This window comes from Melopsittacus undulatus, chromosome 10 (assembly GCF_012275295.1).
Source record: "Melopsittacus undulatus isolate bMelUnd1 chromosome 10, bMelUnd1.mat.Z, whole genome shotgun sequence".
Lineage (NCBI taxonomy): Eukaryota > Metazoa > Chordata > Aves > Psittaciformes > Psittaculidae > Melopsittacus > Melopsittacus undulatus.
In genome coordinates, this window is record NC_047536.1 from 13,360,994 (window position 1) to 13,388,941 (window position 27,948).

Sequence of the window (27,948 nt, forward strand, 5' to 3'; positions counted from 1 at the left end):
AGAGCCCAGGCCTGGTACTGACAGCAAGGGCAGAAGTGGCGACCTCGATGTGCAGGGTGATGCACAGAGCCCTGCGGGCAGGAGCGATGCCGGGTCTCACGCTGCTCCCTGCCTGCCCACATGGGGCTAATCCACGTCTCCGACCAGCCTATCTTCACCTCTAATTGATCAAAGCCAAATGTACACCTTTCACAGCACTTTTGAATGCTTCTGTTTAAAAAGAGCTTTCATTCCCTGTTGGAATCATGCTTTCCACAGCTGTGAAAAATCTTAGAATTGGACAAAATAGAAATTTCATACATTTCATACATGATCCATGCTAAGTACATTTTAAACTACCTTTTTACACTTCTTTGCCCAAAGCGTTAACGCGAGGAGACTTCCTCTTCAATTACACTCCACACGCAAAGCAGGTTATACAGTGCCAGTGCACATTTTATTACCATGAAGACATAAGTGAATGAGTGGCAATTGCTACAGTTTCATATATGCTTTAGCACATCCAGTTAACCAGCCCAGGAGCAAAGGTTGCACAGAGAGACCCAGGTAAAGGTGACAGCGGTGACAGTTGAGGCACAGCGCAACAGCCCCAGCGTCAGTGAGAACGGTCCCACTGGTGCTTCCCTCCTGCCCTTCCTGCTGAAGATTGCAGGGAGAGGCTTAAATAGCTCATAGCAACACATTTAACTTCTGCCAGCGGCTACTAAACCAGTGCTGTTTGCTTCAGCTTTACAATTAAGAGAACAGTAACCGGCCAGAACGTGGCACTTCAGATTCATCCCTGTTGGGTTCTTCCACAGACCATTGCTCTTTGGGGCTTGTGAACCTGCAGAAGCCACTGGCAGAGGACAAAAATTCTTGCAAATACTTTATGCACTGAAGCAATCCCCTTGTTTTTCACCATTCTCAGGCACCATGAGGCCTTGTAACAACACTGTGTACTTTTCAGAATGTTATTCCAGAGGTGGGGAAGATTTGTCTTTGTTTAAATATGCCATTGAAAACACTAAAATGTGACACCAGCTTGAGATTGAGTACGAAAAATGAGACCGATTAAAATAAGGTATTTAAACCAAAACCCAACACAACCCTTTTTCTTATTTAGAAAAGGGAAAATTGTTTTTAAGTTACCATGGAGCTCAAGAGTACAAAAATATTTACTTTTTAGAAACACCCAAGCCTACAATCACACAAAGTAGCAACTTGATATAAAAATCTTCATAAAGATACGGCCACCTCTATTTAATCAAGTCAAACCTGTCCCACACTGATACAAAGGCTTTGCTGACAAATGTAGTTATGTCTAAACTGCTATTCTATAGATTAACTTTGTAGTAAGTAAACCCAAGATTAAATACTGCTGATACCAGAGAAATTCCAGCTTGAGAAGGGATGAGAACATCAGGGGTCACAGGATAATGGTTGCCTGGTGTTACATTCATGGCAAAAGCCTAAGTGCAGCAAACTAATGTGAAAGTAAATGGTATTTCTGCATCCCAAAGGGCATTACTTTAAGAGTAATTGCACAAGTTCTTTGTACATGTTATAAAGCTTTATATTTGTGCTTGAACTTGGAAGGGACAGCCTCCTTCCTATGCCCAGTGCCAGCACAAGACCAGCTTGCCACAAACTCTCCCATGAGAAGCAAGACAGAATGCTTTTGTTAGCCCTTACAGAAGTTAAATCATGGCTAATTGATGCCTATAGAGGATAAAAATCAGTCTAACAGGTCTGATCGACTTTATGTGCCCAAGAACTGTAGGCACTGCCAATAAATAGGAAAATAAAAGGTATTCTGCTGTGTAGTGTTCATTAAACAATAGTAGCAGAACTCTAAGCTCTGCATTTGTTTTCATCCAATCTAGTGTTGCTGAACTTAAACACATCCATAACCTGTAGGATCTGAAGAACAAAACACTAGATTTGGTGGTGATTTGCTGGTGTTTTCTTTTTTTTTTGTTCTGAAAAAAACTGTGGTCCCAAATTAGCCCTTTTGTGGTTTTTCATAGCTTGGGGTGAACATCTCCAGAGTAGAATGCCAGATTTCTGTGAGCATCAAATCCCCTTTAAATCTGTAAATGGTACAAAGATTACACAGAGGCTTTTGAAGCTGTCTTCTCTGTACTTCCTGTGGAGGCACAGAATGATGTGGTATATTTTCAAATGAAATGCTTTGGAAAAAACGCAACCCCAAAAGATCTAAAAACCCTGCTTATGCTCATATACCAGGAAACACCTGAAAGCTAAAGCTGTTTGGATGGGACCACTGACTTGCTTAGGCCCATGTGTCTTCTGAAAGAAGGCACAGCCCCTCAGGTGGTCAGCAAGTTGTAGTCCTTACTCAGTGTTAAAGATTCCCCCTCCATCCCCAAGGATACCAAATGTTCATGAAGCCCAAGGATTTCAGTGGGCCCAGGCTTTATGAACAAGCATCAGCTTTTACAGGGACAAGTGGATCCCAGCTCCTGGGAAAAGCAAGCGACATCAAAAGATACTCTGATGTCTTGTACAAATCCCACATCCTTACACTGAAGTGCTTGTCTGCTTTGCTACAACTAAATCCTGATCCTACTTAGTCTATTAGGCTTTGGTCCCAGATTTCAAAGGAAGATCTTCCCTTCAGGGGCATATGCTGATGTTTTCAGAGGCAGACCCCAGCTCCCCTTCATCCAGTCAACATGCACAGTGAGAAAAACCATGAGCATTACATTCACTACCCTTTCTTTCCTTTAAGCAGCTTTCATTGAGTATCCAACTGACTGGAGTCATTGCTGTACTATTCCTAACACTCATTTCTAGCTTACTCCTTGAATTGTATTTAGCACACACAGGCCCCATTTCTCAGCAAGGGAGAAGTCCCAAGTTTCAGGACACTGAATTACAGACTAAGAGTCCTACAGGACTACACAGCATCTGTTAGTAAACTATGTATTTGGGTAGAGTAGCACAAGGGATAACAACTATGGTGCAGTAGCATTGACTGTTGGATTTTCTTCTGGCAGAAGATGCATTCTGAGAAGATGCTGTTCTTCTTTCAGCATCTCTGAGCTTGTGTCCTTCTTCACAAGGGTGTTACCAGAACCTTAGGACTCTCCTTTGCATTCCTAATGCCAGTGGTTTGTTGCCCGTTTCTGAAACTGAAATCAAGTAAAAGACTGAGAAGCCAGCAGACATTTTACAGGTTGTCATCAGACACTTCCCCCTCCTAATTACCACCACTAAAATAACCATGTTCCACCATCAATAGAAGTGTTACGGAAAATGTAATGCTCTGTAAATTACACCTTTCTGGATGGCAGAAGTAGTGCAGCAAAGAAACACTGGGAACTTGGACATAATTCACTGTCATTCAGCTGCTTCAATCTGTTTATGCAAGAAGCCTGTTGCTCCCAAGAATTTCCCTCCCCGATGGTAACTGGTAAACTGGTAGTCTCCCAAATGAGAGATGCTAGAGAACTGCAATCATGTGTTTAATTTGGAGTGGTACCTAATGAACTTACACTGAAAGAGTGAAGTGTTTTGGAATGTCGGACATCCCACTAAATGAATAGCTTAAATGAAAAGTTAAGGAGAGCGAGTGCTAGAAAAGGATTGAAAGACTTGGGAGACAAAGCAGCAGCCTGAAGGTGATGTGAGGGTCAGCCTTGCTTTCCGGGTGCCCACTTTCAAGCACAGCAGCTCTCAGGTTCACTTTGAAAGATCTGATGTTTTGCAGAGGATCTGATGAAACGGAATCATAGACACATGGAATGCTTTGGGTTGGAAGAGACCTTAAAGCTCGTCCAGTTCCAACCCCTGCCATGGGCAGGGACACCTTCCACTAGAGCAGCTTGCTTCAAGCCCCATCCAATCTGGCCTTGTTTACTGATTTACATCTTTACTGATTGTGAAAAGGGACTATGTAAAAAGAGGTGCTGAATTCTCGTGATGATGGGATGAAGGAAAACCACCTTACCACTTCAACTTCAGCATCTGCTCAAAGCTCTCCGGCAGGGAATTGCCATAGCTCTCTGGGAGAAACAGGGTAAGAATCCCAATCAGCACAGTCAGGCTTCCCATCAGGATATATGGGAGGTATTTGTCGTAGGCATCTGTAAGAGCACAGGAAACAACAGTAGTACTTAATGTGCATAACCAGCAACCCCATGGGTAAAATTTATATTCCAAATATTGCTGGAATGCAGAATTAATTGAGAATTATTAGCTGAACTCTTCCTAAATATCAAAAGGTGAATCCAAAACCAAATTAGTACTGTTATCTGTCTGGAGATGTTTTCAGTTTTAAAACCACAGCATGCACTCGAGGATAGTCAACACCTGCCATTGGTTTCATGCCATCCCCCCTGTCTGTGTAGCAGCTAATAGGATTTTTGTACACTTCCAGCTGGGATAGCCAACATCTCTGCAAGGTAACAGCTCTGCTGGGATCATTGCTGGAGCCTTCAATACTACTCTGTCATCAGGAACCAAATCCTCTGTTAAATAATTCAACATGAGGGAGGAGAAGTGCTCAAACAAGCCAGCACTCATCAGCTGCCTGGGATTGTGCTTCCTGCTGGGCTTGTGCAAAAGAACAGGCCAATTACAGACTAATGAGCAGCTAACAGGGGAATCCTTAGTTACCTTCCTGACTGCACAGGAGGAGAGCATCAGGCCTCCCATGACAGACAAGAGGCTCTGACCTTGCTCTACCCAGAATATTATTTTGGACTAGAAGGCAGCAGCCCCTGCCAGCAGGCTGAAGCCAGCACACAAGTGTTTGGGCAGGATGCAAGATCTTCAAGTCACAATAGCATAGCAAGGAGAAGGGGTTAGCTAGGAGTTCAAGTATTTATGGTACAGAAAATACCAAACTGGACTTGCCAGCTTTAAGTTGGTTTAGAGCAACATGCTTTAGGATGTATGGAATAAACTAGCAGTAAAATGAAGACCTCTGAGTATTGCACACAGAGTCAAAGTTTGTGATTTGATCTCTTCTGTGTTCATGAGCTGGATGAACTGCAAGGTCCTAATTTAGCTGTTGCAAAGATCAGCAGCTGACGAGTTTCTCCTAAAACCTCCTGTGGTTTAGGAAACTATTCTGATGACTGGAACAAGAGGGTTTTGGAACAAGAGTTCTTTGAAAGGATGAGCCTATGGAAACCTGGGATAAAAATAACCTCAAAAACCCAACCAACAGCTTGGTTTAAAAACTATTATTGTTACCTGTGTTGCAAAAGAGACTGAAGACCCTAAGGTGCATCACAGTCCTGCTGTTCCTTTTACTTTACATTTGCACTGTACAAGGATGAAATAAAGACCATGTATTTTCATTACTTTTGGTGCAGTTTGTTACACTCATACTAGGATGTGGATGTGAGACAACATGGGTGAGTTACAGACAGCAAAAATAAGTAGTTTTCTCTTCCCTTTCTTGCCATGGTGAACCAGCAAAGCCCCCTTAGCAGGATACCAGCAACATTCTGCTAGAGTCAGCAGATACTTCTACCCTTAATCCCCTAATCTCTGTTACCTTTTCCTGCCTGCAACATGATGATCATTTCCATGTACAGACCCAAGGTGAGAGAAGGGACTTAAGAGACAACAAGTGAAGGGACTTAAAGCTGAAGCTGCACTGCAGAAGCTCAGATAATTTCTCTGGGCAGTTGTGTAGCACAAAGCAAGGAACACAAGATGTCTCACCCAGGTAAACAAAGTAAGGAGCAATGATGCTGCCCAGCCTGGAAGCGGTGGAAGTAGCTCCAACTGCCATGTTTCGCACTAGCGTTGGGTACAACTCCACACTGTAGACATAAAGCATTGAAAATGCGGCTGTGATGCCAAATTTCCCAAGCATCACCAGGCCCACAGACAGGACATTAAAATCTGGAAGAGAAAAAATAAAACCAAGGTGAATACACAACATCCTGCACTTACTACTTGTATTTCTTCTATATCCCAAAGATCAGATCACTGCTTTTTTTCTAGTGGTTGTGGTTTTGGTTTAATTATAAAATGCATTATACATTTTGCATATATATATATGTATATGTATGTGTGTGTACATAAAATTGTACAGTGTATTAGCCCCATCCCTAGCTGACTTGGCTCCAAACTTCCCCCTGAACACAATGTAGATGCTCAGGCTATTTTGTACTGTTCAGATATTGCTTGTTTCCAAGTAAAACAGCATTCTTGAAATGGAACAAAGCTGGATTACACAGCAATAAAAGACAAGCTTAAATCCACCCTTTTTCATCAGATCCTACAGAGATTTACACACAGTGAAATCTGGAAGACTTGCAGGGTTTTTTAGCCTCTATGCACAACCAGATAAATCACAGTACACTTTTGGCTCTCATTCTACAATTCCAGGTTCCCCTGGGCTATAAAAAGCTCAGTAATTTGACACAATAAATGACAGCTGTGCATGACTCAGCATCTTCATAAACCCACATCTTGGCTGCAAGTGATCAGCACAAACTTGACTTCAAATCCTAAATGTGATCATGGTTTCCAGCAAGTTTACAGAACTATTAGTACCATAAACCATTTCTAACATTTTATATGCTCAGGTCATGTATTGAACCTTGTACCTGCAGGAACCAGCTGAATGAAGAGGACAACACCTCCCCCTAAAAAGAAGATGCCAGCTAAGGAGTAGCGCCGGGGGAGGCAGCGGAGGAGGAGCCAGGCAATCACATAAGCTGGAACTTCAATCACAGCCGAGAGGAAACAGTTGATGTAGGCACTGCCATGCCAGTTTGGAGTGCTGAGGGACAGGCCGAAGTAACCAACTGATGTGAAGAACCTGAGGAAAGCAGTAAACCCAAATGATTCCAGAAACATCAGTCTCTGAACGCCTCCAAGCGTTGCCTCAGATGTTGTGACAAAAATAGGATGCTCCATTAAGCCATGGGCATTGTGGCATCCCCATCTTTCTAATTCTGTCATCCCTTCCAGTGACCATATCCACAGCAGCTGGAAGAGACCTCTGATTTCTCTGTCCTTCCTGCATACACTATACCAAGTAAAAGGCGTTGTGTAGGTCGCTCACAAGGCTTTTCACTACAATGGAGTCATTAATGGCACAGTGAAGAAACTCTGGAAAGCTTCCCATGCCAACTACATTCCTACTTGTATCCACCTCCAGTGACAGGATCGCCCACCCTTAGCAGTTCCGTTACATCTTATTTAATCTTCATGAGAGAGCTGGATGTTCGGGTTTCAAATCTCAGGAATGCCTTACTCTGGCATGCCAAGTGTGCTAGCCAGTTCCTTTCTGCTGGGGGAAGTATGTACAGAAAAGGGTCCTCGTTTGTCTATATGGTATTATTGGGTGCTCATTCCTTGTGGCTGCTCAGACAGAGACCAGGATCTCACTGAGATGGGCAGTGTACAGAAACCAAACAAAACCACCGGCCATGGGTCTGCTTCTTGTTATGTTACTGAGTTGCTGCCTTTGCTTCAAGGAGGACATTTCTCTTCAAATAGTGATTACAGAGTTGGGAGCTTCTTTAAAGAAACCAAAGCAACAAAATTTGCAATACACGAGCTGTTACCTATAATTTCCTAACTATTTTACATCTAAGTCGATGCTGTTCTCTCCATACTCTTGTGGATTAGTGCAGTATGGGTGCAAGGACACTGAGGGCCAAGGACCATGTGGATGAGCTCTGAGGCTTAGACTTATTATCTAAACCTGTGGCACGTGCCCTCAAATCAGAGAGTGTTCTATTGCCTGGGTACTGTAGGAATACACATTTCCTTACCACAAAAGTAATGACATAATAGTAATAGTTGCAGTGTTTCGGGTTCGAAATAGGTCCAGAAGGATAGCCTTCTGCTGCTGCTGAGGCTTCCAATCCTGCATCTGAAGGAAAGAGGAAAACAAATCCAAAACATTCCCACACACCTGAGAGCAAAGCAACCTCTGCTACCCACAGGTCTGGGCAGTTATGATGTTATGACTCTTATCAGGGGATAACCAGTGAGCCCAAGGGCTGCTTCTGCACCAGGGCGGGCAGTCCTTAGCTAAAGCTTGTGTGCACCCACTGTACTCGTGGTAGCTTCCAGGTTTTTGTTATAAGAAAGGTAGCACTGAGACCACTGCTCCTGCTGACTAATGAAAAAGGTGCCAGCTGACAAGACAGACACATCAACATTTCCTTACGGATCTAACATAGAGCTTCCAGGAGTAACCTCATTACCAAAGGCACTGCCTGTGCACTGTCCACTTGGGTCTTCTGCTCAACCTTCACAATCAATGGGAAATCAGTGCAGAAACCCAGCCAGTTCTGCTGCCTGTGGGGAGGATGGATGCCAGAGCTCAGCATGGTGGCATCATTGGAGACAGAGGGTCCAGTTTAAAGCTTGAAGTTGGAATCTTCTGGGTGGCATTAGGGAGCTCTTCTGCCTGCATGGAGAGTCCTTGCTGGGACAAAGCCAATGCTCATGGCCAGGCCTCCCCCTGAGCCCAAAGAGGGAACCACCCTGGTCCTCCCTATGGGGCTACCCAGTGAATTTCCTTTCCTAGGAAGAGAGGATGGTTTCCAAGGAATGTCTTTATAGCAACGTCTGAGAAATACTTCCAATGGAGGCCTTCACGTGCAAACATCATCCTCAGGCTTTGGTGGACAGATGCTTTGGCACACAAGATTCCCATGCAGTAAAGGACAGTGGAGCTGCTGCTTTCTCTCACAAATACACAGGAGTGATGGAAAGCAAAGCACTTACTGGAGCCTGAAAAGTCATGTCAAGCACGAAAGGCATCTGACCTCCAGCTGTGAAGTAAGGAAAATGCTTTCCCATGGTTTCTGTAGGATGAGCTTCCCATCGCTGGAATAGGCACTTCGGTTTACCCTAGAACATACACTTGGCAAAGAGATCTTCAGCAGCTCAGCCAAAGTGTGAACATGACATTGAAGGGATGGATCCAGCCCATGGTAGGTGCAGCACGCAGCATCTTCCTTGCAAAAGAGCACACAGCGCTTTGCTTTCTGCTCCATCGGGAGACATCAGGAGGCCCAAAATGCAGTGGAGATCTCACATACAGACACATGGGTATTACTGATGCAGGGCTGGTTTCTTTGCACAGCAGAAACGTCTGTGCTTCTCCAGGAGCTCCAGCCAGGGCAGAGCCACTAGAGGGGGAGATGAGCCCAAGAACCATCCATCGTGCTGCTGCTGAGCAGCTCCCTGGCTTGCTGAGCTTGTGCTGGGCTTTCTGCTCTTAACCAATACATGTGAAATACAGCAGAAAAACAGACCTGAAAGAGCTTGATATTCTTCACCACCATTGCTGCTTGTGGTTTTCATGTGCCTGTGTAGCACTGGGGTGCTTTGGTTTGTGCCACCCAGCCCCAGCACATGTGTGTGCTGATTTAGGGTCCCCTGCACAGTCCTCCTACAAAGGGTGGCTGTTAAACTGCAAATCCCTAAGACCACAACCAAGCTGGAAGGGGGACAAACACATCCTCCTCGGGTCTTCTCAGCGCCAAAGGCTGAAGCAGTCTGGGTCACCCTTGCTCTGAAAACCACAACCAAGCACTGCTGAGGAAGAGAATTTCACTGTAAAAACCAAACAAATAAAAGTCCCTCTGGCTTCGCATTTTGAACTCCCTAACCCAGCACTTACCTTGCACCAACAGTCACTGCCAGCCTTGAACTGCTGCTGGTGCAAACCATTTCTGTGCTGGCATTTCCCCCCCAAGTCAATTGGCCAAAGGGGGAAAGTGCTGGTGAGGTAAAGCACCAGAACGCATGAAACATACCTCTGCGGTGTCAAAAAGCACTTCTGGGGCTGGCACACCATTTATCTTTGCAGCCTTTCGGATAATAACATCTGCCTCCTTGTACCTTCCCTGTGAGATCAGCCACCGAGGGGATTCAGGAATGATCCTGCAATGGGTTTCACAATCAATGACTCGTTGTTTCTCACACAGAGTTACTAAAGCCACACGTATCGTCTCTACGAGTTCCACTCTCAGCTCACAGATTGCTTGCAGCAGAAGGCAGTCAGCACAGAACCATGTGGGCAATGTAATCCATGGATTTGTCCCACTGGGATCAATGGGAGAATTCCAATCTATGGGATGTGTTTCTCCTCGCACTGAAGTAGACGCACGCTTAGGCCCTTCTCCTGGGTGGTTGGTTTTTAAGGGGTAATTGATGCCCAGCAGACAAACCCCAGATGTCACCAGGCAGAGAGCAAAGGTGAGGGTAGCTTAGCCAGTGGTGAGCAAAAATGTTGTTAGGGAACCACACACAATGTGGAAATGCTTGAACTATGCACAGGGTATATTTGAAGCCTCTGTGTCATAGAAAACTTCTATACAAACCTCACAGTTTACTATAGCAGCAATGGGCGAGTGAGGGTGCACCTACACATCACCAGTGCTCCAGAGCAGGGATGGGTGAGTGCAGTGGAAAGATGAAGGAAAACATGGACTCAGGTACCAAGAGGACAGCGTGGGATGGCTGAGAGGAGCAGGGTAAGGAAGAGCCAACCTTCAGCTTAACCAGATGCTCATATGGGCTGAAAGAGCTCACAAATCAAGGTCCTGCTCCAGCAGCCAAAGCCAAGGCTGGGAAGACACAGGGCTCCTGGCACACAGAGCCCGTGGGAGAGGGCTGGCCTGTGACTTAATGACACTGAGTGCAAAGAACTGCTTAATGATAGCAAGTGCAATAAACTGCTGCGTGTGAGAGAATGGGCTCAGCCGGTCTCCGAGGTACCCCGAGAAGCTGTGGATGCTAAGGCCAGGTTGGATGGGGCTTGGAGCAAGCTTCTCTAGTGGAAGGTGTCCCTGTCTGTGGCCAGGGGTTGGGGCTGGATAAGATTTAAGGTCCCCTTCAACCCAAACCTGTCTGGCCTCTTAGTACCAATCAGCAAGTGAATCCACATTAAAAAACAGTTTAAATTAAACAAGGAAGGAAGCAAACTTAGAACAAATCACACGGAGGTACTACAGGGATAAACCTAAAGGTGGTTAACAGTGTCCAAAGCTACAAATCAAATACAGCATTCCCAAGTGCTCTGGAAAGCCAATGCACAAGTGGCTTCAAGCACAGTGCCAGCACCAGCAGGGCTCTGCAGGTAGTTAACTTGACTGAAAAGTGGTACTCACCACCAGAGCGGGATGCAGAACAGCCCCGGGACCGTGAGTGCCAGCAGCAGCATCCGCCAGTCTCTGATGAAGTAAGCAAACAGTGGCAGCAACATGTAGCCAATTGCAAAAAATATGCAAATTCCTAATGTAGAGAATATAATACGAACTGATTTGCCCAGGATTTCTGTTCCTGTTCAAAACAAGGGAGGGTGGATTAGCATCTCAACGCTTTCTTTCCAAGCATCACTCAATACTTTACTGCATTTATGAGAAAGTTAAGCTGAACAACCTTAGGAAGGAGCAGCACAACACAACCCACCCAGTACAGGAAAGCTGTTGGGAGTATTGGGGACCTTCAGATGAAGGAGTTACTTCTGTTTGCTTTAGTTAATGCATTGGCAGAGATGGAGAAGAGCAGGCAGGGAATGGTCAGCAGCTTTTCAGGAGCCTTTCCGCATGCTTGTCTAGGATGTAACCTGCTCCTGCCCTGAACCCATTGGAATCTAGGATGTTAAGTTCACTGCTGAGCACTTCAGGTCTGACATAGGATGACAGAATGTGAATTACAGTGAGGTGGAAACAAATTTAATGTTTATTGTTTGGAACAGAAGGCTGAATGTTGGACCAGCACATCACAGGCTGTAGGATACCACCAGGGAGGACGCCATCATCTAACAATGCTACTGCTGCAGTAGCCAGGTAGCAGCCCACGAAAGCATCCTACAGCCACTCTGTCATGTACAGGATGTGGTTAAAAACATCTCTAAAGACTTTTGCCACCATCTTTGGGAGGAATCTATTCTCATGAAGATGGAAGCAATAGTGCTAAGGGCAAGAAGAACCCTGGAGGCTGGAGCAGGGCCTGTGTTATGCATAGGGCAGCAATGCATGTTTGGATGTTGGAAGCTGGAACGACAGGAGAAACCTGTGCTGAGGTGGCCCCTTAAAAAGACAAACACCTGGGGATGGGGGGTGCCAGGGCTGCAGCATCAATGGGAGCTTTATGTCACTGCTTTCCCACGGCAGGCTCCATCAGCTCCACACAGGAGTTAACTCCCAGGACAGGGGGAGCAGTGGCATTGGGATGGCAACAGCAACAGCAAGTGATCTCCCTGCTGACAGCCTGACCTACTTAATCCTCCCTCCACCACTGTCAGCAGTGACTCACGGCTGCCCCGGGGACATGCTGGTGCATCCCCTCCACAGCACTGATTTCACATCATGTTCTTCTGCTCTGTTTCCCCCCGGCATTAAAGCCTCATGGGGTAGGAAAGAACAGCATTAACTATTTATTAGGTTTTAATTTAGACTAGCTCGTATTAAAAAGCACAAATTGTAATACTAATGAAACTGGTTTAAAATACCTACACTGGTTTCAAATACCTAGAGACCAACAAGAAATCTGGAGAGGGGCTTTGGACAAGGGCCTGTAGGGACAGGCCAAGGGGAATGGCTTTAACCTGCCCAAGGGGAGACTGAGATGAGCTCTTCCCTGTGAGGGTGCTGAGGCGCTGGCACAGGGTGCCCAGAGAAGCTGTGGCTGCCCCATCCCTGGCAGTGCTCAAGGGCAGGTTGGACACAGGGGCTTGGAGCAGCTGCTCCAGTGGAAGGGGTCCCTGCCTGTGGCAGGGGTTGGAGCTGGAGGAGCTTTAAGATCCCTCCCAACCCAAGCCCAGCTGGGGTTCTATGATATCAAAACCTAACACACACATGTACACACAAGACAGCTCTTGCAAATCGCAGCTCCCACTGGAGGTCTGCATCAGTCATCCCCATAATTCCCTCTGACAGGGAGGAACCCTAATGCCTTCTCTATCTCAGACCTGCTTCTGCTGATAACAAACCCTGAACATTGCCTTGAACTTCTCCAAAGAAGAAAACAGATCTTTATTGAGAGTCTTCTTGCTCTCTTCCTTTCCTCTAAACCTATAGGAAATACAGGTTTGATGTAGCCAAGAGCAAAAGGTTCACACTGGCCTAAATTAGAAATTGTACCAGTGAGGCTTCACTGCTGTCTAAATAAATGCTCAGAGGGGAAAAGAACATAACAGTATATGAAGCATGTATTGAATCCAGTGCAGACATCTTCATACCCAGTATGAAGGCCACCACGTAGTTTGAGATCTGCCCCATTCCCACTATGAGAAAGAGCACTGTGAACATCTCCCAGCTGATGGAGAAGATCTGCAGGAAGCTGAAGGCAGTCTGCACGGCCATGGTCAGAAAGAGGATGTTCTTCCTGCCAAACCTGTTGCAAAAGAGAGATTGCTACTGAAACAGCATGTATTGGTGGAAAGGGGCTGTGTAAGAGAGCAGGAGGGAGCACAAACAGCCAACCTCAAGCAATGCAGCTCAGCACAACCTGAGGTTTGGTTCATCATAAAGAATTCTGGTTATTAGTTTCATAAGCACTAAAAATGTTTCAATTTCCAAGATGCAGAAATCAACCAAGAAGAAAAAAGAAACTTCAGGGAACCACTAGACAGAGCCCAGACTACACTTTATAGGCGAGATATGTGAAGATTTCAAGCCACACAGCTGAAAGTTAGGAAGTGATGGCTTCTGGGCTACTGGCATCTATACGTGGCAACACCATCACACTTTGAATGTATTAAATGGCTTTATCAATGGGCTTTGGTCTGAGTTGTTATTGCACCCTTTCCCTCACCTGTCCCTCTGCATCAGGATTCCATAGCATTGCCTTATGGGAAGGTAAGAGCAAAAGCAAGGTTATGTTCAGGTTTGCACACCCAGGGCTGCTGCCCTGTGCACGGATGCTGCCCAGGCCACCCTGCCAGCAGCAGCCCTTGACCTAGGAGAGGTTTCTGCAGCAGCTGCAGGCTCAGACCATTCCCTTCACTGACAAAACACTCCCAAAGCAGCTCAGTGAATAGCTCACAGAGAAGGTGCTGGGCTCAGGGGGAGGCTGACAGGGCACACACGCCTTGTCTGATGCTCCCAGGGGGATTTAGTGATTATCTCGTCTCCCTTTCAAACAGTAACACTCACTGACTTCTGCACCAGGGCAGGAGTCAGGAGACTAAATTCAGATCACATGGAACTTAATGCTGGTGGCTTTAGGATTAAGATTCCCATCGAGTTTGGAAGCCTCTCTGCTGAATACCCAGGGGAGCACAGTGGCTTTTGTGGCTTCCTCATCAACTGGCAGCTGCGGTGTTACCTGTCTGAGAGCTGCCCTGAGATGAAGGAGCCGATGAGGACTCCCACGAAGAACAGGGATGTGGTCAGCGGGGCTTTCCAGTCATCCTCGCACACCAGGTTCCACTGCAAGAGAAGAGGCTGTTCTCAGACACAGCCATCATGCTCATCCAGGCACAGGGGTTATGGGCTGGAGACATGAGCTTTTCCACATCATTTAATTCCATTCCCCCACACCCACATTTTCACCTGTCCTTGGCATCAGCACTGGTTTCCACAGTGAAGCTCACTGCTCAATGCCCTGTTAAAGCACAGGCAAGCCCCATCAGGCCAAAATGCTGGCAGCCATCTGATGGGACCCCATCACCTCTGAATGCCAAACCCAATGGGCAGTTGGTGTTTGCAGCCCGGGGGCTGTCCTGACCCCATCTCCAGCACCATCTCCCCACCACACACCCCAACTGCCACATCAGACCCCCAACACCTAGGACATGGCTCTTCACGTCCCGAGATGCTCCCCATCAGGAAAGCAGAGCGATGGAAAGGGGTGAAGGAGTGCCCTATCCCTGACTAGGGACAGTTTTCAGTTCACCTGCTGCAATCCTGTAACTTCAGGGGTTGACAAACCATATGCAGACAATGAACAGAATGTAATTTCTCCTCCTGCACTAACGTGTTTCCAACTTCCTTTCCATCCCCATAAAGTGCAGGGCTCACTCACTGCCCGTCACTCAGCCTCGACTGCCTCTGGCTGGGGGTGGAGGTTTAGGACAGGAGCCAACATGGAAACTTCCACCTCAGGCTGCTCATAACCCCAGACAAGACGAATAAAAGCAGCATCATGAGTCTCTGGCCACTGAAGCTGGAGCTGTGGCTCGCTCCATCCCAGTGACTAATCTGCCAGCCAAGGCATGCCTGCCAGGAGCACATGTGGATAGACTTCAAACATGTTAGTCTAGGATTAGATAATTCTACCACAGAATGAAGCTAAGTAGATCACAGATCAAAGTATAGCATCATTTTAATCATTAGCCATGCTGTCAGAGAGTGGGACATGGCACGCACTAGTGCTGGGGGCATGGATGGGCTGAGCCATCACAGCCAGCGGCAATGGAGCCTGAGCAAGGCAGGGGCAGTGGAGCAGAAATCTCCCCTCAGGGCTGCTCAGGGTCCTCAGCTCAGCAACAGGCAACACGAATGAGCAACTTTCGGGTTGCAAAGAGATGCAGGTGCCATCTGACAGCACTGGGGGTCCTGCCATAACCAAACCATCAATGGGATGATGGATGGGCTTTGTGTCTCCTACAGAACAAGGAGAAGGAAACCCCCAAGCAGGGAGGGATGTGGTGGTTCCTCCAGTTTGCTCTGGACTATAATTCAGGAACAAGCTGCACTCAGTGCCTGTTTTTCAGGCAGGACAAATGTACCCTCCCAGCAGAGGGAAGCTGGGTACCTATGCCCAGCTTGCGGAGTAGCACCAGCTACGTGACAGAGAGATCAATCGGGTTTAAGCACATAGCCCATGCGTCTTCTGGGAAACACACAGAGAGGCTTTAATTTGGGAACATGGAGACTTGAGGACTAAAATGTGCCTCCAAGAATTCAATCTGATTAATCATGGCTTCAAGCTGCCAGAGGGGAGATAGAGATCTTAGGAAGCTGCCTTCCAACCCAAACCATTCCGTGATTCTATCAATAACAAAACGTTATTGATATAGTGTTAATAATAACAACATCATTAAGACCTATGGCAGCCATTTCTGGAAGACAGTTTCTCATCCCTGCTGGGAGGGAAGAGATGTTGCCATGGGCCCAGCTGGGTCCCCACCAGCGCTTATCTCCTCTGTATTTGCTTGGGTGGGTGTAAGCACATGGGTCAGGAGCACTCAGTATGCTCACAATGAAAAACACACACAGGGATCTGCTACACAGGGCAAAGAAAACCCATCCTGCTGCACTTCCCTTTCCCTGCTCTGGGAAAGCTGGTGACAAGGTGGTGGTAGAATTTGGAACCAACAGAGACCATTATTGGGGTGCTGAGCACCTTGCTCTAGGGCTGCCAGTGAAGTGCCTCATTCTGGACCCTCAGGCTTCAGTCGCTCATGGTGAAGGGTCAGCGTTTTAAAATGCCTCCACCGTGCCAAAGGCACTTTGGCTGCAAAATAAGCCCAGCTAAATAATAACTGCTTCTTGTGCTTCCTTGATGCCAAATGCCTCCCACCCAGCTGTTCCCTTTGCCTTTTCCCAGGACAAAGGAAGAGCTGTGTACAGGAGCTCGCTGTCTTTGACCAGAAAACACACAAACACATCAAATCCAGCTGATTCCACATATACCTCAATCTGCTGAGTGAAGAAAACACATCTCCTGTGTTAGACCCAATGCCACACACAGCACACACAGGGGTGTATCCAGCCCTACTCCATAGGTACACCTTGTCTTCTCCCAAAGTACCAGCCTCCCACACCAGAGGCACTTGTTCTCACAAAGGCTCATGCCCTAGCACTGCACGGTGATAGAGCATGTGTCAACATGGGAAGACTTCACTTGTCCTTCCATGTACAGGGCTTTCAGTTACTCATTGCACGCTGATTCCTTGCCAGCAGTACATGGGGGAAAGGGAAACCTAACTTCTCTCTTCCTCAGAGGCTGTATCCATCACAGCTGGTGCTGAGCACACCATGGCCCCGGAGCTGCAGCCCAGCTACAGCTATACCAGCTATAGCTACAACCTCCACACTGTCTGTACTGGACTAATTACTCATTAACCAGCAAATAAGTCATTCTGTCTGTCTCTGGTTAAGCATGCAGGAGAGCAAAGTGCACGTAAGCTTCTAAGGAAGTGCTTGGAACACCAGGAATAAGAGCTGCTCAAGAGCAGCACTATTAAGGCATTGTGAGACTTCTCCTCCCTGCAGTTCCATGCTCAGCTCTGGGGCCACCTCCACAAGATGGACCTGCTCAACCTTAAAGCTCCTCCAGCTCCAACCCCTACCACAGGCAGGGACACCTTCCACTGGAGCAGCTTGCTCCAAGCCCCTGTGTCCAACCTGGCCTTGAACACTGCCAGGGATGGGGCAGCCACAGCTTCTCTGGGCACCCTGTGCCAGCGCCTCAGCACCCTCACAGGGAAGAGCTTCTGCCTAAGAGCTCATCTCAGTCTCCCCTCTGGCAGGTTAAAGCCATTCTCCTTGGCCTGTCCCTACAGGCCCTTGTCCCAAGCCCCTCTCCAGGTTTCCTGCAGCCCCTTTAGGCACTGGAGCTGCTCTCAGGTCTCCCCTTCTGGATCCTTCTCTAGTCCAGGCTGCTTTGGCCCAGCTCTCTCAGCCTGGCTCCTGAGCAGAGCTGCTCCAGCCCTCGCAGCAGCTCCGTCACCCTCCACCATGGCTCTTTTCAGCCCCCATCTGCATTTTTAAGACCAAGCAGATGACTGAGTCTGGGATCCTCCGTTCCCAGGGTTTAGCACGTCCCTGCACACCAAATACCATGGATCTGGCATCTCCCAGCCTGTTCCCCTCAAGCAGCCGTAATAACAGGATTTGACGCAACTGCACAGATCAAACCTTCCAGAGCTTAATCTTGTGCCATCAAGTTTTGCCCCTCTATTAAATTCTTCAACTGAAGATGTTTTTTTCACTGAGCTTCTCTGACAGCATGTCCTGGCCTGTCTGCCCTAATGCAGAGAAAAATGTTGGGTACAGAAATAATGAGCTCAAGTTTAACTGAATTGCTTCTCCACAGGGTTTCATCGGCGCCTTGTTTTCCTGCTTTTGCAACCAAATTCTGTATGTTTTCCAAACATCCATGATGATTTGAAAACAAAACAAATATCCTTCTTTTCCATCTGGCTCACAGATGGGAACCTGGCACTTGGTTTCCATCCCTGAATGCGCTATTTGCTCCACGGCATGCCCCAGGTCCCATGGCAAACCTCACTGCTGCATCCCATCAATCTGGCATGAATGGCTCTTGTTTGGTATCTGCCAACTGAACTGTTTGCTGCTTGATAAGAAGGAAAAGCATTTCTCCTCTTTTTCTTCATTTGCAGCCTCTCTCAGAGCAGACACCAAACCACAGATTTCAAGTTCACAGCCACCATGGGATAACCTGGCTGTGCTCTTGGCATTGAGCACCATGGCACTGCCTGGATACAGCTGGGCATGCCCATGTGCAGCAGTGGGTTGCTGCTATGGTTCACTCAAGGCCAGGAGCAGGGTGAGCTTTCCAAGCCTTGATCTGGTGTTGTGAGGGCTCCCCAGTGACCGAGCATCGCTGCCAGCACAAATGTCAGGAGATAAGCACACGCAAGTGTCACACACGCTGATGGCATCGCTTTGGGCATGTGAGAGGAGGCTGCATCCCTGCCCTCCCCTGCCCTGCAGCTGTTCCCTGCTGCCTCCCTTCCCCGTATGCTTCAGTGCAGCCCAGTCCATGTCCACACACCCCAGTACAGACCCTGACCACGTCCACAGGGCACAGCCCTGCAGCCAACCCCTCCCCCCCCCCCCCCAAGCCAGGACCTGTGCCCCCATGCAATGTGTTTTGGTGGCAGATGTTGATGCTGATGTACAGGGATCCCAGACAAGGGCCACACAACTGCTCCCCTGCCGTGCCATGCATCCCAAGAGTGAGCCATCAGCAAATCCACCAGGTACCTGCAGCACGCTACTTGTGCCTGCAGTCACCAAACCCAAATGCTGGCTGGCATGAGGATGAGACAGCTTTATTTTTAAACCCTTTCACACAACACTAAGGAGCAACAGCTTTACTGGAGCTGTGTTTTCCTTCTCTACCAGAGCTCCAGGCTCCTCACCAGCACAGGCAGAGACAGACACACGTCCCTGCTGCTGCACAGCCAGGAAACCCAAACAAGCCAAACCTGACCCATCACCATTCCACAGATGCTCTGTACAATTGAGGCCCCTGTACAGACTTACACCCCAAGCTGATGGCTTGGCCACAGCCAGGACCAGGCTCACAACAAGCCACGTGTGCTGCAGACAGCGACAACAACGCCTGCTTTGCACATCTCGTCTCACCCAGCTCCTGGTGACCATGTCACCAGGGCTGGCAGTGCTGGCACAAGGTGCTGGGGCCAGCAAGGGCCCATCACTGCCCCGGACCCAACCAGGCTGCTGGTGTGGTGATGGAAAAGCCTGGATGTCCCCATGCAAAGTGCCACTGGGAACCAGGGATTCCATCAGGTGGAAAGTTTACCGGGGCAGTCAGCATGCCAGCAAAGGAAATGACCGGGCTTCTATTTAAAGCCTTGGCTTTCCCCTGTGCATAAAAGCCCTCCCCAGACAAACAAGCTGCGGTTTCAATGGGCAGTACAGCACGAGAGTAGAGCCCGGTGGCTCCTTCCGGGGCCCTGCACCCCATGTACCCCCCTTCACCCCGCTGCATCGCGTCCACCCGGATCCTCTCCCAGAGGCACTTCACCCGCTGGTCGCTGCTCCCTGTTCGCCCCCTCCCAAGGTAGAACGACCCCCCCACAAAGACCCGGCGGAGCCCGGCCACGCATAGCCGGAGGCAACAGGGGGTGGATGGAGGGTACCGGGATAAGGGTGGCGAGCACCGGGGGTTGGGGCGGGGGTACCGGGGGTTGGGGGTCTCCGCGGCCGCGCACCTCGGTGATGATGGTGGAGCGGTAGACGTCCCGGCTGTACTCCCAGCCGTCCCGGCACGGCTCTTGCTCCAGCGACTCCAGCTCCACGTCGGAGCCGGGCCGCAGCCCCAGCGCAGACAAGTTGGTGAGCGCGGCCAGGCGGTAGCGGCGGCAGCGGCTCGGCACGGCCCGCCCGCCCCGCAGCTCCAGCGGGATGCTGGCGTTCAGCCACTCCGCGCTCAGGTTGGCCCCGCTGGGCACGACGCACCGGTGCTCGGGGGTGCCGGCCAGGAACACGACCGACATCCCATTGAAGCCATTGGGAATGGTACTGGCGCTGAGCAGGAAGAAGACGAGGCGCTGGAAGCGACCCCATTCACCCAGGAAGGCGGTGGCCGCGTCGTAGTCGCGCATGGCACAACGCGGGCACAACGCGGGCACAACGCGGACCCTCCGCGGCTCTGCGTGCCCACGGACACCCCCGCTGCTGGCTCCGCCCCGGACCGGCCCCCCTGGGCGGGGCGTCCCGCTGGTGCCGGGGGGTACTCACGGCACCGGCCCCGCAGGTCCCCGGTTACCCCGTGGCTGCTCGCGGAGGCTTTGGGGCGGTGAGAACGTTGCACAGATTTATTACCGGCGGCTGCGGGACCCGCGGCCGGTACCGGAAGCCCCGCACTGTGCCCGGCCCCGTGGTGATGCGGGCGGTGGGAGGTGAGCGCCTGCGGGCACGGGGAGCACCGAGCATCGGAGCCAGTGATGGAAACGCGGCGTTATCCGCGCCCGGTGTTGTTTGCCACCGCAAACAAGGTCAGCAGGAGAGGAGCTTTTTCTGTTCCGGTTCCCTATCTGTTAACGGTTACCGCTTTGCACATGACTCTGGGCTTTGCCTGGACTCAGAGACATCTCAGACATGAGACAACGCTGTCATCTTATGAAATAATTCAAGGGGCACTCAGACACGCGTGAGTGTTCCAAACACACAGTGTTCCTGAATTGCTTGTAAGATGCGGCTCCTTGGAGCAGTGTCATTCCCCACGATGCCTGCTCAGGAATGGGGCAGTTTGGATGTGCAGAGCTATGGATGAGGCAGGCAGGGAGGCATCTCTCCAGCAGAGACGATGCAGGGCTGTGTGTGTGTGTGGAAGGTGGAGGAGCAGACCGAGGAGCGGCAATGCCTGGGGAGCAGAAGCAGATGGCAGTATTTATCCGAGCCATGCAGAGATCTGCCGCTGCTTGGGGTAAAGGATGGAGAGCCCCCGTCATGCAGTAAATGGGGAAGGTTTGGATACCTCCTGCTTGGAGAGAGGCCGGAAGTGGGAGATGCTCACCTGTGCTGGGCACTGGGTGAGGCTGCACCTCGAATCCTGGGTTCAGCTCTGGGCCCCTCACTAGAGGAGAAACACTGAGGTGCTGGAGTGGGGCCAGGGAAGGGCAATGGGGCTGCTGCAGGGCCTGCAGCACAAGAGAGGTGGGGAATGGCTGAGGGACCTGAGGTGTTCAGTCTGGAGAAGAGAAAGCTCAGGGGGGACCTGATGGCTCCTTACAACTGCCTGACAGGAGGATGGAGCCAGGAGGGGCTGGGCTCTGCTCCCAAGGGACAAGGGATGGGACAAGAGGAAACAGCCCCAAGATGCACCAGGGCAGGTTTAGATGGAGCTGAGGAGCAATTCCTTCCCCAGAGGGTGCTCAGGCATTGGAACAGGCTGCCCAGGGCAGGGCTGCAGTCACTGTCCCTGCAAGTGTTCACACAGCGTGGAGACGAGGCCTCAGTGCCATGAGTTAGGGGTGGCCTTGGCAGTGCTGGGAACGGTTGGGCTGGATGAAATTAAAGGTCTTTCGCAGCCCGGCTGATTCAGCCCAGAGCTGAAGCTGGCCCCAGTGATAAGAGCAGGGCAGGGGCTGATTTGGGTGATCAGGGCCTCACAGGCAGCAGCTCTCAGCCTGCCCTGCCCTGAGGCTGTGCAGGAACCACCTAAAGCCATGCAATGCATGCCTGCTCCACCAGGAAATACATGAATCAGGAGGGTATTGTCTTAAACATTAATGCTAATACAATCTTAATAATTATTCAATCAACAGTAAGAGTTTACGGAGGAATAATTTGCAGTCCTAAGTGGCTGTGGTTAGACTGCACATTTAGCGTGTCAAAAGAAAAGGGAAGATGTGGAGGGCACACTCAGGCTTCTCTGGTTTGCAGATGAATCTTTAATGTCTTTAAAAATTCATGTGCTCAAAATGAAAACACTGTGAGGTTTTCTCTTAATTGTGAATCTACATGAATTAACAGTCCTATTAACACCTCGTGTTCCAGCCAGCTCTGCCACAGCACCACCAGCTACTGACCGTCAGTTCAGACCCAGAGGGAGGATCCAACCTCAGGGATGCTTCAAACCAGGCATGGAGATTGTGAAAACCACACGGAATTAGCATCCAGGAGCTGGCTCAGGCAGGCAAGGAGCAAATTCACTGTGGAGGAAGGGCTGGCCCTGGTTCTCCCCACTGAACCCTCTGAAAGCAGTAGGTACATTTCACTGCAGCCTCCTAAACTGCGCTTTGGCTATTACATGAGGAGCAGTGTGCGGGAAGCGAGGTCGGAGAGATTCCTGTAAAGTGAAATCAGATGCTGAGGGGGAGCAGCTCTGTCACAGGAGGAGATGGAGAGGACCTTGAAGAGCTGAGGAGGCTCCTCTTGTGCAAGTGGCTTGTTCTTGTGCAAACACATTGTCTAACATGGCCCAAACCAGGCAGGCAGGGGCTGGAGCAGGAAGCAGCACCGATGGGATGCTGTGCTGCTACAAGTTGCCCAGCAATGGAGCAGCAGCCCCATCCTGTGTGTATGCTGGCACATAACCTCACCCTGTGTGACACTGCCACCCGGCACGGTCATCATCAGGGCTACTGGGCTGCTGCCTGTGGTGGCTCTTTCTCTTCTGCCTGGGCAAGGCCCCTCTCAAGGGATCCTCTGCCTTGGTGGGACTCATGTACCACCCTTCCAGTAGGCATCCCAGGAGGTGGGAATTAAGAAAGCACATGATAATTCATAGACTTCTAATTGTGTTGTTTGTGTAGCAGTGGGATCAGGTGGAAGCTTATTGATGGGGCAAAGGTAAATCACAGAATCCCAGCCTAGTTTGTGTTGGAAGGGACTTAAAGCTCACCCAGCTCCATCCCCTACCATGGGCAGGGACACCTTCCACTGGAGCAGCTTGCTCCAAGCCCCTGTGTCCAACCTGGCCTTGAACACTGCCCGGGATGGGGCAGCCACAGCTTCTCTGGGCACCCTGATGTGTTTGCTGATCCTGCCCCTCCGAAGGCTGAGGTGTCCCTGCAGAAACACCCCCCAGCAACACAAACCCTGGTTGTTTTCATGACTCAAGCTGGAAGCCTGAAGCGTGGCCTCACACAGCAAGAGAGCGACCCTGTGCATGTCAACCCCGCGGAGCAGCGGTGCTGGCACCAGCCCAGGCCCTCCCTGCACAAAGAACTGCTTCAGGACTACATAAAAACTCCAAATGTTTACATGGCCGGGTGTGAGAAACTGCTCCCGGGCTGGGGCAGCTCCGTGGATGCTTCCTGACAGCCTGCGCCTTCCCAGAGAGATACAGAGAGACAAAATAGCTCCCAGATCAGTTCCTTCACACTGAGGAGCCCTTTTCTGTGCTTTATTATATACAGAGGGGGATTTCCCCCTCCAAAGTAATTAAAAGAGCCTCTTTCACACAGGAGAAAGGGAGGAGAGGGAACTTTTCCAAACAGCCTCCTTCCCTCCGTTTTTACAACACAAGGACTTTCATCCTAATACAAATGGGCCAGCTGAGATTTTTGCTTTGAGGTCCGAGGGGCAGCCACCCAGTAACAAAAGCAAAGTTAAACAACTCCAAACAGCAGCAAGGGCAGAAAGGGGGTGGAAATAATGCCCAGCTAAGTGGGAAACTGGAATGATGATACATGGAAAAAGTTAAAACAATTAGAACTTGAATCATTTGGCACTGGTCCCACCTCACTGAGTTAATAATGATGCCCTTCATCATTTTTGACCTTATGTGCTTTCATTTCCATGGCATGAGGAGCCTGAAGGAGGCTCCTGGGGACAGTGGGGGGTTTGAGAGGGTCCAGCCAAGCACCCTGTGTCCCCATCAGTGTCACCCCTTGGCATCACCTCATGGGGCAGCAGTGCCCAGGGCAGAGGGGCCATAAATCCCTGTAATATATAAACACACCCAACATCTGCATTCAAGGGGTGAACAGAAAAATCACTAATTGAAAAGCCACAAGCATGTTAATGATTTGCATATGTGCACTAATTAGACATGGGGTTAAACAGACCCACACTACATGGAAATCCTCCACAAGCAGAGCCTCAGAGACTTTGTCTTTTAAAGCCCCCAAGGATACAGCAGCTAAACCCCAGTGAGCCTGTGCTCACCCTCTTGCTCCTCTGGCTCCTACCGCCTGGTGAGTTTCCATGAGTCAAGGTGGGACAGAGCTTTTACAAGCCTCTCTTGCCTTTCTTCACAAGGGATGCAGGGACAGGCCAAGGGGAATGGCTTTAACCTGCCAGAGGGGAGACTGAGATGAGCTCTTAGGCAGAAGCTCTTCCCTGTGAGGGTGCTGAGGCGCTGGCACAGGGTGCCCAGAGAAGCTGTGGCTGCCCCATCCCTGGCAGTGTTCAAGGGCAGGTTGGACACAGGGGCTTGGAGCAAGCTGCTCCAGTGGAAGGTGTCCCTGCCTATGGCAGGGGTTGGAGCTGGAGGAGCTTTAAGCTCCCTTCAACCCAAAGCAGTCTGGGATTCTAGGTAACGGGCAGAGACACAACAGCCCATCCCGTCTCTGGACCTGATGGGATGCAGGGTCCCAAGGTCTCATGAGTGAAAAAAAACCCAACCAAACCCTGCCAGAAACACAGGCCAAGCCTCCTGCAAGGCTCTCAATGCACAATGCTATGAGTACAGCTGTCTCCAAGATTATCCAGTATCCTCCTTACCCAGATGCTGAGAGACCCCCACACATAAGGACACGGCCACAGGAAAGCCATCAGGGACCAGGCTAAGTTCAGTGACACGAGACACAAAGCCATCAGTACAGTTTTATTTTGTATTCCATACAAACAGTGCCCTGCCCATGTTACAGTTTAGTGGCATTCCCTGGGGACACTGGATCCTCGTGCATGGCAGCTCCTACAAACCCCATAACGTGAATGAGGGCACCTGAAGTCAGGAATCAATGTGCCTGGGGATGGGGAACTCAGAACCACTGCTTCTGACAGTGGCAAACGGCTCCAAGCAGAGCCCTGCAAACAGGGCAGAGATGCTTCCCACCCGATGATTGTCAGTGTCCTCATCATTTACAGTTGTCCCAAGTATTTCCCTTCCACCCCACCGAGCACACCCATGCAGACAAGGAACACAGCGCTGTGATAACAATTCCCATGTGTTCCTGTACTTTAACAATTGCAAATCCTGATGGCAGCAGGAGAGGTGGATGTTCTGCTGGAAGGGAGGCGCAGGACCGGCATCCCTGTGGCTGTGAGGTGGTACCCAGCTGGGGGGAGCTGCATCCTCAGGAACAGGGCAGGAGCAGCTTCAATCACTGTAAAGCACTGCATGAAGAGGTCTAGATATAGCCCAGTACCACCCTAACATCCCTCCTCCCTTCTGGGATGCAGAACCTGAAGGAAGAGGTTGTGTGCTCAGCCTCAGCTGGGATAGCGCTCCCAACCCTTCTCCAGTCCCAGATTTCTGAGTTACGGACAGCCAGGAGGAGAAGGAGTGCTTTGGCCATTGCCCTATCTCTTAATTTCCTTTTCCATGTATGAGAAGCAAGCACAGACATTTCTTTTTCTCCCCCACATCTTCCCTCTCTCAAAGGAGGAGGAGGAAGGAGGCTGTTGCAGAGCAGAAGTAACCTTGTGGTACCAAACACACGGCTCCTGTAGGCACCCAGCAGCTGGGAGACTAAACTGGGAGACTCAACTCTCCCTCCTCCAAGCGCCAATATGAAAACAACCACATTTCTCCAACAAAGCATAGTTCCAAGATCCGCAAAAACTTCTCCCCGTTAAACAAAGCTGATGATGGATCTGGCTGAAAGCAGAGCCTTGGGATATGGGTATAAAGCCAATCCTGCTGCCTGTGGATAGGGGCTCATCAGCTCCAGTTACTTCCTAAGTGCCGGGAAGGATTTGATCAGCCCCTCCCCGCTGGGAGGCAGACGTGGATGGGATCTAGAAATAAAGGGCTACAAAACTATAGCAAATGATGGGGAAGAATCAGAACAGGCAAAGCAATGACAGTGATGGGGCTGGAGCAAGGGAGCTGGAACAGCTGAGGTGGGCTCCGTGCTATTTCAGTGTCCTTTAAGGTGTGCTGGGGGGAGTGGATGACAGAGAACAACTGAATAAAGAGTGAAAGAAGGGAGACAAAAGCCTCCTTGCATTATGAGTGTGGAGATGTCCTGGGGAACTCGGGTCGGTCCTTGTCAGCCTCACACTGCAGTGCCCTGATCCAGGGAATTCCACAGCAGTTGCTGTTCTAAGAGACCACCTTTCCTCAGCACATCTGCTGGGATGAGCCAGGAACTCCGACCCGCTGGTACCGCATCCCAGGCTCCTCAGGGGCTTGGGCTTTAATCGCTGGGGCAGCCAGAAGGCAGGAGATAAATGTCAGGATGTTGGAGTCAGCTTCATTTGTTAAAGTGCCTTATTTTCTATGAGCTTCTAAAAACATCTTCCTTGCTTTTTTCAGAAGGGGGGGAGGGAGCAGAAAAGGGGGGAATACTGGTTTTATAGGAAACAGAGTAGAGAATTAATCAATATTTACACAGATCTTGGATAAGGTTATGGCACAGACTAACATCCCACCGCAGCAACCCGAAAAGCAGAGTGTCAAAAAGAAGGGAAAAACCTGTTCGTATGCTTTCAACACCATCCCCCAGAGATCCCAAGTGTAAACGGTTTTATCTAGGAAAAGGCATTGGAACTTGGGCTCTGGTAACTGGGGTTGATTCCAGCCCCAGCGCAGCCGGTGGCGGTGGGTGGGCGCACAGCTCAGCCAGGGTTTAGACAAGTTCAACCTTGGCATTGGGATAAACAGCGACCACGTCATAGCCCTCGGGGGGCTTAACCCTCTCCTTGGCGTGCGTCTCGCAGTACAGCTGCTCTTCGATGAAGAAATACCCCCTCTGCTTCAGGTTGAGGCCGCAGTCGTCGCACATGAAGCACTCGGGGTGGTAGAGCTTGTCCCGAGCTTTGACGATCGTGCCCCTGGGGAGGGATGGGGATAGCTGGGGTGAGGTGGAGAAAGAGCACAAACATTCATAGACTCATAGAATAGGTTGGGCTGGAAGGGACCTTAAAGCTCATCCCTTCCCAACCCCTGCCTCAGGCAGGGACCCCTTCCACTGGAGCAGCTTGCTCCAAGCCCCTGTGTGCAACCTGGCCTTGAACACTGCCAGGGATGGGGCAGCCACAGTTTCTCTGGGCACCCTGTGCCAGCGCCTCAGCACCCTCCAGTAAAATGGAGTAAGTGAAGGAAAGCAGCATGAAGGGACATGTGAGGGTGTTATTGTGGGTTCCCATCCCAGCATCTCAGCCCACCCAAAGCTGCCATCCTGCTCCAGGCACAGCTCCATCATGTTTCTGTGGGAAGGGATGCTCTGTTCCCATCTGTTCGCATCACTCCAGGATGTGATGCAAAGCAGAGCCTTCAATGTCTACACTCAGACTGGATCTGAGCATCAGGAGCCAGCAGCTGAACACACTCCAGGCACTGCTGGCAGGGCTGGGGATGCGCACATGCAGGCACTGTGGCTTTTGGAGCATCTCTGCTCAGCTCACAGCACCAGCAAGAACATGGTTACAGCATTTGCAGAGCAGGCTCCCAGCCAACAAATCTGGCTTGAGCAGTAAACTACAACAGGACATAAATTACAACACAATGAAGCAGGGAAATGCCTGTATGCTCTGAAATCAGACCCAGCATCGATCCATTGGAGGGTGACTCTTCAATAAACAAAAAATCATCCACAGACCTCTTTGACTTGACCCTCAAAGTGTTTCTCCCTCCATAAGGCAGTGAAAGAGTGCCAGCACTATT

General features: G+C 49.9%; 2 protein-coding genes across 3 annotated transcripts in view; both read right to left on the bottom strand.

Moving 5' to 3' along the window:
• Positions 1-410: 410 nt before the first annotated feature.
• On the bottom strand, positions 411-20,269 carry LOC101878111 (solute carrier family 22 member 4). 2 transcript variants are annotated; one of them, XM_031047478.2, is made up of 10 exons: positions 19,877-20,269; positions 14,272-14,375; positions 13,184-13,338; positions 11,109-11,232; positions 9,753-9,879; positions 7,752-7,852; positions 6,576-6,790; positions 5,683-5,865; positions 3,956-4,091; positions 411-3,137 (listed from the first exon to the last, which is right to left on the bottom strand). In XM_031047478.2, the coding sequence occupies exons 1-10, from the start codon at positions 20,267-20,269 to the stop codon at positions 3,062-3,064; spliced, it is 1,614 nt and encodes a 537-aa protein (XP_030903338.1). In that variant the 3' UTR covers positions 411-3,061. The 2 variants fall into 2 exon arrangements, with proteins under 2 accessions (XP_030903338.1, XP_005147335.1); XM_005147278.3 differs by having other exon boundaries at positions 11,109-11,280.
• A 4,658-nt stretch (positions 20,270-24,927) lies between these two features.
• The window catches only part of PDLIM4 (PDZ and LIM domain 4), a 40,432-nt gene continuing 37,411 nt past the window's right edge, over positions 24,928-27,948 (bottom strand). Inside the window, exon 7 of the mRNA XM_005147277.3 lies at positions 24,928-27,116. Coding sequence (XP_005147334.1) covers positions 26,912-27,116 — 205 coding nt within the window. The 3' untranslated portion in view covers positions 24,928-26,911. The remainder of the gene's footprint in view (positions 27,117-27,948) is intronic.

Excerpts from the sequence above, each read along its gene's own strand:
- LOC101878111 (XM_005147278.3), bottom strand. The coding sequence starts at position 20,269 with ATGCGCGACTACGACGCGGCCACCGCCTTCCTGGGTGAATGGGGTCGC. Across the intron at positions 11,281-13,183 it reads CGTGGTGGCCTTCATACTGG|GAACAGAAATCCTGGGCAAA; the intron begins GTATGAAGATGT and ends TGTTTTGAACAG. Across the intron at positions 5,866-6,575 it reads CATTCAGCTGGTTCCTGCAG|ATTTTAATGTCCTGTCTGTG; the intron begins GTACAAGGTTCA and ends TTTCTCTTCCAG.